Raw genomic sequence first — 10235 nt, 5'->3', positions numbered from 1 at the left:
CACAGCACCAGACACTTTAAAGCGCTCAAGGACATCTGCATAATCGCACACTTGTTGTACTACAAATACTGCTACTGGTCACTTTAAAATGGTTCACTGATTTTCTGCACCAACTGTACAACTGTCATAGTATTGCATTCTACCACTGATCACTTTAGCACTGTTTGATACTTTGCACATTGTCTCACAGTTGTCATTAGGTGGTACCACCACACAACAGTACACTTACATTACGGAATGTCCTTCCTTACTTATTTGTCATGTCCTTGTTTATGATGATACTAGTGCAGCGTGTTCTACCAGAGACAAATTCCTTGTGTGTTCTACATACTTGACCAATAAAGATAATTCTGATTCTGATTCTGAAGACAGCTGGCTTAGGGTCGAGCAGGCCCATGACCCTTGTGAGAATAAAGCGGATAGGAAAATGGATGGATGGATATTTTTGATGAGGGTGATAAATTATCAAAATAAATATAGTACATGACTGTTCATAACAATTAATTTTACTCTGCTTTTTTACTCTGTTGTGCAGAGGTCTGCAATGTTTTATTGGTACTTAAAGAATGAAAGCAGTCCTACTTGTGTCAGAACCCTTTTACACAAGTTTCTGTTCTACTTAATGACAGAAAACGAGCAATTGCCGTTTTAGTTTTTTTCTCTTTTAGTAGCACTAGACTATAACAGTCGATAGATGGCGGAAGACGTCGAGTTAGTCTCATTGCAGACACACGAAGAAAAGCTGGTGGTTTGTTTACTCCTGTTGCAATGGCGACCATCACCGAACTTAAATGTGGTATGTGCGCGTTGTTATGATTTGGTTGCTTTTAATTTAAACCTGCAAATAATACGATTAGTCTTTGCCCCTTCCTTGGAGCAACTGCTAACAACGCAGCTAGCTGTTATCGTACTTCGTTGTTTACACGTTGTCCATACGATTATGCCAAGCTGCTCGCTATGATGCATCTGAAAACAGCTTTTCAACATACCTGTGCCATCATCACTAAAACGAGTTTCAGTGTGGAATATTTCTATGATGTTGATCTTACGTTGAATTGCACACATTCCAGCCGTGAGAGAAACTTTGGAGCGCCGCGGCGTGCTGGGACAACTGAAGGCACGCATCCGGGCTGAAGTGTTCGGTGCTCTCGATGACCAACGTGAACAGCGGCCGCCGCTGTCCCACGAAAACCTGCTCATCAATGAGCTCATCCGTGAGTACTTGGAGTTCAACAAATACCGACACACAGCGTCGGTTCTGATAGCAGGTAAGCCGCAGCTCTTTTACACTTTTATACACTTATATACAATACGGTATAATACTCACACTGTACTGGAAGTACAGATACTCAAGAGTAGACGTACTGATTCCTGTCCTAAGGCTACAAGATTGAAGTAAAGAGTGTCCAGAAAGTACAAATGTCAACGTTTATTCATACAGTTAATTTTACACTATACTTGTTTTTGATAACTTAACAGAATGGACATATTAAAACCTTCTCTAGTCTGCACGCAAAATAATGTCGCTCTTTATGCTTGTACTTTGTCCCTTAGCTTTGCAAGCGTGAAGAAATTACAAAGCAAAATTAATAGAGCAAATAATAAACAACTTTAAAGAAAACATCCTATTTGTATTTGTCTTTAAGATTTGACAAGGGAATTGTTTGCATGTCAGAAGCTGCTGTGGTTGTTAGGGTGATACAAGACACGGTAGCCACAAAGCATTCTTGAAGTAGACAACATCAAATAGTATTCATAAGTATGTCCATCTGCGATTGGCTGGCAACCGGTTCAGGGTGTCCCCCGCCTACTGCCCGAAGACAGCTGGGATAGGCTCCAGCACCCCCCGCGACCCTAGTGAGGATTAAGCGGTTCGGAAAATGGATGGATGGATGGATGGATGGATGGACGGATGGATAAAGTATGTCTATTGATGGTGAATATCTTGCCTCTCCAAATCTGTTGTGTTCTGATCGCTAATGCATGTTGGTTCAGGTTGCTGCTGTCCGTGAGTTTTTTTATTTTTTTTTATTTTTTTGGGGGGTGGCGGGGTTGCTTTTACCCAAGATCGCAACTAATCAATCAACCAACAGCTCATCTGTTGTTGACTTAACCTTTCTGTATTGTCTTTTTTTTTCTGGAATTTTTATATATTTTTTGTTTGTGTGTGGGAGGAGGTGTTTATTTTTATTTTGTCTTTATTTGCATATTTGGTAAGATGAAACTGGGTGTCACAATTGACTTGTTTTGCTCAAGAAGATTGTTATGAAACCTACTGGATGCTTTGCACTCTGTGGGCAACATGCAAAGCCAAGTAGGAAACAGAGTGGAACAAAACTTGTCAGGGCTTTGACTTCAAATTACAGCTGCACTTTTTTGAAACATGACCAATCTCTATTGTTGAGAAGAGGGTTTTTTTCTGAGTATTTCCAAACTCTGCTCTGTTTGTTATCTCAGAGTCAGGCCAACCCCAAGTTCCCCTGGACAGACAGTTTCTGGCGAGTGAGCTGAGAGTCGCTGAGGATATGAGCTCCAAATCGGTGTAAGTGAATTTGCCAGGGCACAAAAACTCCCAGCATACATTTTTTGGAGCTTTGGTCATTTGTTGGAGAGATCTGTGAATCGTCACCATTATTATATTTTCACACATAGGGATTACATTACCACGTCTTTGTTTTAGCTTCCAACCTTAGCAAAGGGATTGTGTCATTGCCACATTACATTTTTTTCTTTGACAGTTCGATTTTGTACTTCACTTATCATTAGGTTAGTCACCGAACCTCAGCAATTTTTTTCTCTGAAGAATAAAAAAAAAAACACAGCAATATACAGCATTAATATATTTGTTGTTCTTGACTTTCCAGGCCTCTTCTGTATGGTTTGGTGTCGCACTTCCTGAATAGTGGTGATGATGGAAGCAAGGTGTTCCTCAAGGGCACCTGTACGAGTAATACAGGACACAGAACTGACAGCTGACACTGAGACTCACACCATTCAATCATCATCATCATCATGTTTTTTTATCGATCTCATCAGCAGAGAGCTCACAAGTCGTGCTGATGTGCAGTTTGTACTTTCAAATTCACACTTTATTTATTTGCATGTGCTCTTCTGCTCCCTTCATGTTTTTCCATTTTGTTATTTAAAATAAAGTTGTTTTTTTTAAAGCCATTCAAAGCTTTTCTGTTGTTGTTGAGTCTAACCACATGATGGCACTATTACCCAAGATAAGGCAAAAGCAGGTTTTCCAAACTTTTCAAACTACAGTATTGCTGTAACATTCATGTACCTGATGCTCAGGAAATCATCAGACTTCCATTCCATCCATTCTCTGTACTACTTGGCCTCACTAAGATCACGAGTGTGCAGAAGCCTATCCCAGCAGATTTTGGGCAAGGGCAGGGTACACCCTAAACTCCTGGTCCGCCAATCGCAGGTCATGTACTGTATAATCAATCAACCATTCACACCTACGGGATAGTTTTGGGTTTCAGTGAACCTACCGTCCTTTTTTTAGAATAGAATATTAGGCATGGCGAGAACATGTCAACTACACACAGGAAGGCCGTAGCCTGGATTTGAACTCAAGGCGGATGTGCTAACCATTCCCTCAACGGGTGACCGTTGTCAGACTTCTTTAATTTATGATAAAAACATAAATCAATCTACGAAGAAAATCAGTCATCTTGAGTTTTCCCTCTAGGTGACAGAAGTGAACTGAGTCTAGTCTTTTGACCTCTGACATTCACTGCACGTGAGATTATCGTTTGAACACCTGAGCAACACATTTGCTTTATCTTAATTGAATCTAAAAATGTGAAATTAGTTTGTGTACACCTGGAAACAATCATTGGATAGGTTGCAAATTTCATCGTCTCTTTAACATTTCGTTCTGTTTGCTGTGATCTTACAGTTTGTGCCCCCTGTTCAAACACGGAAATCAGTAAATAATCTACCTCTTCTATTTCAAGCTTGTGAATGCCTTCTGGGAATCCACCCAGCCATTTTCTATAATGCTTCTCCTTTTGAGGATTGCGGGGAGCTGAAGTCTGTCCCAGCTAACATCGGGCAAATGGCAAACTACACCCCCGAACAGCTCACTAGTCAGTCACGGGGCATGTGTAGAGACAGCCAACCGTTCATACATTCGTTCTGTCATTCAGTGGGAACAGCACCCATCTGCCTGCAACTAAGTCAGGCCACTGGACCATTACAACTGTGCCTCCCTCTCAAAATCCCATTTGGAAAATTCTCACATTGATGAGTTTGACCTTCCTGTGATGGGAACGTGAGATTTTGACTAGTTGCTCGCCTTCACTCCAAATGAGATCTGCAAAAAGTTCATTAAAAAAAACAGCCACAGTGAATTGCAAAGAGTGACGCTGCACATTACAAACACTGAGAGCAACAAGCTCACAGTTTTTGCATTTCCTCCTCCCTCGCCATTTAAGGGAACCTGACATTCTTATCGCGCACAACTTGTGGTACTGCTTATTTACAGAGAGGACCGTTTATTTCAGGGCCTGATCATCAGCTGTAAACGGAGACACTAGACTTCTGCCCTCACTAACATCATTCAACTGTGAACAATTTTGAAGCAATCCTATAAAGCATGCCTTTGCTGCATTTTCCTCATTTACGATGTCTGAGCTTGTATGGATATCGAGGAGCTCATAGAATAGAAATCAATAGCTCTGACCTCAACAGTATCATACACCTCTGAGATGAACAACATTGGGGGCCTCATAATGTCCAAAACTATTTTCTCCCCTAAGGCCAAATCGACATTGAGTTGTTGCAAGCTTCTTGTGTGGACTCAAGCATCTTTCGAGCAAACCTTATTTGAAGTGGCAGAGTCGCCTAATTTATTGGCGGTTGAGATGAGGGCTCTCTTGTTAATGGCTATATATGTGGAGGAAGAGTAACAGCGGTTGGTCAGTTGGCAGTAAGCCGTATGATTGATGGGACTGCTTCTCCACACTATAACACAGTTGTGTGAAACAGACAGTTGTATAAATAATAAATGTAGTGTTCTTTGACTATAAAACAGTATGTTCATGTTTGCCCTTGGGCTCGAATGAATTCCATGGGGGTCAGACATATTCACAAATATATTTAGGAGATGGCCATTTATGGTTGTGATGGTGAGGGGAAAAAAAGGAGACATCCATTTATCACCAATCTCTCCGTTTTCTATAGGCTTTGTTCAAGAAATGAGATTTACCCCGACAGACTTCAGTTAACTCAATATGTATGTTTTTGCAACGTGGGAAGATGCCAGACTACCTTGGGAAAACCCATACAAGCATAGCAACAAAATTCTTATCCTATTCTGAAGACTTTGAGTACCTATAGATTGTCAGACAGACATGTCCATTAAAACATCATGCTGCCATTTATTTAGCAGTTTATGTCAACTGCAAGATGCTGACAAATTCTTAGCTAATGCCCAAGAAGACGTAATACTAGCCATCCATGTCCAATTGGTGGATGGTGGAAGTCAAACTGGAATTGGAACTAGAGGTCAAAATCGTGTTAAATATGCACCATCTTTGCACCTTGATGTTTTTTGTTCGTAGGAGCTGTTTGTGCAACATCAAATTGACAAATTTCTGAGTATTTCGCAGTGTCAAGGCTCACAGCTGACCTTGATTGAATCCATTTCCGTTCCTTGTGCTGTTCAAAGTCGGCCTCTCAACGACTGTCAACCAGTCCTAAAGTTAGCTGGGATGGACTCCAACAACTACCATCATCCTGCCACTTAAACATGTCTAGGAATTGCAAGGACTGCATGGAGTTGTCAGTTTGGTGGGTCCCAATGTGAAGGAGACATTTTCCTCTCGTCTAGATTGGACTGCTGCTGTGCGTAGTTCAGATGATGAAGCGATCTTTATAGAGCAACAGGGGCGTCACTAGGTTTGAAGAACAAGGGGGGCTTAGCCCCAAGGGGAACACAGCCCCTGTAGGGGGGTCCGGGGGCATGATAGGGAGAAATTTTTTCTACATTCTGTTAAAAATCCATCAATTCCGTGCACTTTGAGAGCAAATTGAAGAGGCTATGAAGAACTACACACATCACATTAGTATCCTTTTTACTATGATGGGGCTTCCTCCCCTGGACTTTAACTGGACTAGATAATAGAAATTATAAAGAGTTCAAAAGTTCAATCTTGGTTGTTCAAGGGAATTAGAAGGATGCCCGATAACATAACCTATATGACAGTAGTCCTATATTCCTCTCTACCAAAATGTATTAATATATGCTTAGCCGCCAGAAGACGATGTATTTTGAGATGTTGCAATTTAAGTTAGATTTAAGTTAGTACAATGAGATGCAAAAGCTTCATCACTTTGGAAAAACACTATTTATTTATTTATTTTATATAGGCCAAAATCTCAATAGGTGTTGCCTCAAAGAGTTGGTGTAATGATTATTTATGTATTTGATAATAAAATGTTGCTTAATTTTTATTAAAGACCCCCCTTCATTTATCCAAAAGTGAACACTTGTTACAGTGCAGTTTCTGCTGTTACTGGAGATATTTTAGCGGACTATAGTCACTAGTTTTACCAGCATGGATGCGTTGAATACTTAATTTACCTTTCTAAAAAACTGTCGAATATCCATGCTGTCGATTCAACCTGACTTTCGCAATGAACTGTCAGTTGTTGCGTTAGCACTTGATGTGGCGATGGTGACAGACACGTCAAAAGCAAACGCAACACCTGTTGCGTTCAGGAAACCTGGGAGATTTAACATTACAATAATGGCAGGTTATCGAAATATAATTTAAAATGGCCACATTACGTTGAATTTGATGCAATATATTAGCAAAAGTACAGGAAAAATAAATAATACTTTTTTTTAATTAATGCAATGAAATTATTTAGGGGGGCTAAAGACATTTTTAGGGAGGCTGAAGCCTCCCTAAAATAGGCCTAATGACGCCCATGTAGAGCAACATATTCATTGAGGAAATTACTGGAAAGCCGACATTAATAGTGATAAAATTGTGTTTGGAGGAAATGAGTCACAAAGTCAGCGTTTCCCAACCTTCACTGATCCAAGGCACATGAGTAAAATCTCATGGCGCTTGACCACAAACAAAAATGTCACACGTTAATTATGTAAGCATTTTATTGTGGTGGAGAGGAACAAAGATGCATTGCATGTAGCAATTAGCCAATATATAATTTTGAGACAAATTAAAGGAAATGTGATTATTTCCACGCAGCAGTACACCTGATGATCTCTCACCGCACACTGACTGGGAATCACTGCATAAAAATGATGTCCTCTTTACTTATTAAGTGAATGCAAATCTGGACCCGGGGAGAAAAAGACATCACAGCTGATGTGAGACAGAATACACCCTTTGTCTGCCACACCTCCAGTAACTCCAAGTCAAAAGAATTCTCCCCATTGATGTAAGATAATTTCCAGTACTATTGCAACACAAATGCCACTGGACCATATTTAGTCACGAGGGCTCTTCGTGTTTGTCTGTGCTCCACTTTGACAGTAACACAGAAAGCTGCCGAGATTCCAAACAGAACCTCTCTCCTTATATGGCACACACTGCAACTCCTGTTCAGTGTATCTGCTGCTTTATTTGCCTCCACCTCCGCCGCCCTGCCCCATCGTCTTGTAGCTCGACCCGCCTTCCCAATTGAAGAGCATCGCCGCTGCCTCCTTGATGTTGGCCAGAGGGTGCGCTGAGGTCCTCCATGTAGGTCCACACACAAATACACACACACCGGCACTTCCACTCTCTGGCCCAGAACAGGCTCGAGCTATCAACTCGCACCTTGATTTATTGGAGCAAACAGTATGGTGTCCTTATATAGGAAGTTCCACTGGAAAGACGATGGAAAGAGGGCGGGGAGGTAATGTGGGATGTAGGAGGTGGGGTCCCACTCTTTGTGGTGGTGGAATTTGAATGATCTGTACACACACACACACACACACACACACACACACACACACACACACACACACACACACACACACACACACACGCACAGTGGACTCACCATCTAAATTATGAGTTTGTTTATTGAGGTCTTTCTGGACTTCCAGTCAAGGGGGATTCCTGTGCAGGGCACAGCTGACTTGCCTTATGAGGAGTGGAAGTTGATTACATCACCTATAGACTGTGTATACTTACCGTCGCGGCCATTGAGTGCTCTCTAATGAGAAAGTTCAACGTTGCAGATTGAAGCCTGCATGCTGCCATGAAAAATGCCCTAGCTCGATAACCAGTGTTCTGGTCATGTCAACATGGTCTCTGAAGTTCTTTATCTGTACTTTTGTAGGAGTGTCAGTCAAATCTCAGAATGATGAAAAAAGGAAGTCTTTTTATTCACTGGTAGTGTCGTGGTTCATCTGCCTGAGTTTTGTACATGTAGTGTAGATTCAATTCCCACTCAGTGATGTGTAGTCTGCCATTTCAAACTCACCTGGGATAGGCTCCAGCTCCCCTCAACCCTGAATTGAATGCAGAAAATGAGTGGATGGATCGACGTTTTCATGTAAGTCTAGTACTGTAGCTCTGAAAAGCTTTAGAGTCTCACAAATATGATACATTTTACATCTAAATGAACTTTGGGTTGCAGGCTGGTCACCATCCAATCACACGGCACAATAGACAAACATTCAAAGTCACATTCATGCAGACAGTTTAAAGACTCCTATCATAACGGGCATCGTGTAATACATAGTAAAACATTTTTTAACTCGGTATTTATTTCAAGTCGACCTTCTTACTTTTACTTAAGTGTACGAGTTGTTGAATCTGTAGTTTTGCTTTTATTGTTTTTTATTTTATTTATTTATTTATTTGTATTTTTTTTATTTGTTCATTTAGGTTTTTTACACGCTCGACTGTTCTACTTTTGCCACCTTTGCATATTTTAGCTCAAGTCTTGTCTCCATTCAGCTCCTGGCTCATGCCATCACTTTCCATCTTGCTTAAGTGACCAGTGCGCATGCCCACTGCCTCTTGCGGATGAGACTTCCTGGTGGAGGAAAGAAAACCCAAGGAGGATGGCCAGTCAGTCCCCGCGCGCAGCTCCTCCCACGCGCGCATCTCGCGAGTTTAAATGGTAGGGCTCGTAATTTGACAGGGGTCTTTTGGACTGTTCGTGAGGGGAGTACCTTGTCAGTTTGACCGCTTTCTGCATCCGACTCTGCCCTCGGCACACCTCTTTTCTTCCCTTTCAGTGAGTATACTCCATGTCTAGAGCGTCGCCGCTCAGCTGGTCATGCACTTGTCAAGCGAACTTGTTGTGAGGCGTTTGAGGAACGCAAAGTTTGTCGTAATATTGATCACTAATTTCCTCTGGTCCACAAAATGAGAAGCCCTCGTTGTTGAAGGAAAACACGAGACTGTTTTGGTGGCAGACGCGATACCGATGGATATATTCATTGAAAGTAAAACGCTATTATTTCTTCTGTGACAAACTTTTGATTAGTCTAAGACTTAGACTCTAAGTGAATGTATACAGAATGTATACAGAAATGTCTGTTCGAATGTGGTTGCATTTGTGCTAATAGTTACTTCCCAATTACAATGTGACCCTACCAATCATAAGTGAAGTGTCTTTATAAACCTTTTAACCATAATAAATGATTAATTATTATTGTCATCATTCGTGGCATTATTTCCGGCTTTTTCCAACTACTGTGGCAACGACTGTGCAGGCATGAAACTTAATTTCCTGGAGACCGGTTACATAAATGAGCTAATTAAACACTGACACCCCGAAGGATAAAAAAAATACTTTGCACAAATATACTATGACACGAACATATTGCAACCCTAAAGACATTTTAATACTGTAATCCCTCAGGAGTTGAAGGTCAGCTGCTCATTAATTAATATTGTTTCCCAAACTGTAATTATAATCTTATGCACAGAGCTATTTAGATCTGGTTGTTTTCAGGTTTATTAAAAAGATGTAGGAGGAATGTTGTTCAGAAAACAGGAAATGAGTGAAGTCCTTCACATGACCCAAAGACCACACAAATGTCTCACCTTATGCCCTGGTTTGACATCGCTGTTTGTTTTTGACAGAAATAAGAATTTTGTTGAACAACAATCAGTTGTATTCTCATTTATATTTTAATTGAGACCATCTGGATAGAAGAGAAAATTTGTTAATTTTATTCTCTGATTATTTATAATCATTAGAAACACTAAAGCAATAAAACACAATCAGTAGAAATTCAGCAG

At 40.8% G+C, this 10235-nt stretch overlaps 2 protein-coding genes across 4 annotated transcripts in view; both read left to right on the top strand.

Moving 5' to 3' along the window:
• cep20 (centrosomal protein 20) overlaps positions 1–3153 on the top strand; it is a 4971-nt gene extending 1818 nt beyond the window's left edge. Inside the window, exons 1-4 of one of the 2 annotated variants that reach the window (XM_019889045.1) lie at positions 712–796; positions 1071–1268; positions 2458–2542; positions 2865–3153. In XM_019889045.1, coding sequence (XP_019744604.1) covers positions 769–796; positions 1071–1268; positions 2458–2542; positions 2865–2976 — 423 coding nt within the window. In that variant the 5' untranslated portion in view covers positions 712–768 and the 3' untranslated portion in view covers positions 2977–3153. Of the gene's footprint in view, positions 1–711; positions 797–1070; positions 1269–2457; positions 2543–2864 lie in introns of those variants that run through there. The other variant, XM_019889044.1, reaches the window with a different exon arrangement.
• A 5953-nt stretch (positions 3154–9106) lies between these two features.
• myh11a (myosin, heavy chain 11a, smooth muscle) overlaps positions 9107–10235 on the top strand; it is a 29620-nt gene continuing 28491 nt past the window's right edge. For both annotated transcript variants that reach the window (XM_019889166.1, XM_019889165.1), the window contains exon 1: positions 9107–9222. The gene's annotated coding sequence lies outside the window, so the exon portion shown is untranslated. The remainder of the gene's footprint in view (positions 9223–10235) is intronic.

Source organism: Hippocampus comes, unplaced genomic scaffold (genome assembly GCF_001891065.2).
Source record: "Hippocampus comes isolate QL1 unplaced genomic scaffold, H_comes_QL1_v1.1 scaffold86, whole genome shotgun sequence".
Classification (NCBI taxonomy): domain Eukaryota; kingdom Metazoa; phylum Chordata; class Actinopteri; order Syngnathiformes; family Syngnathidae; genus Hippocampus; species Hippocampus comes.
This window is presented reverse-complemented; position numbering and strand designations above follow the sequence as displayed.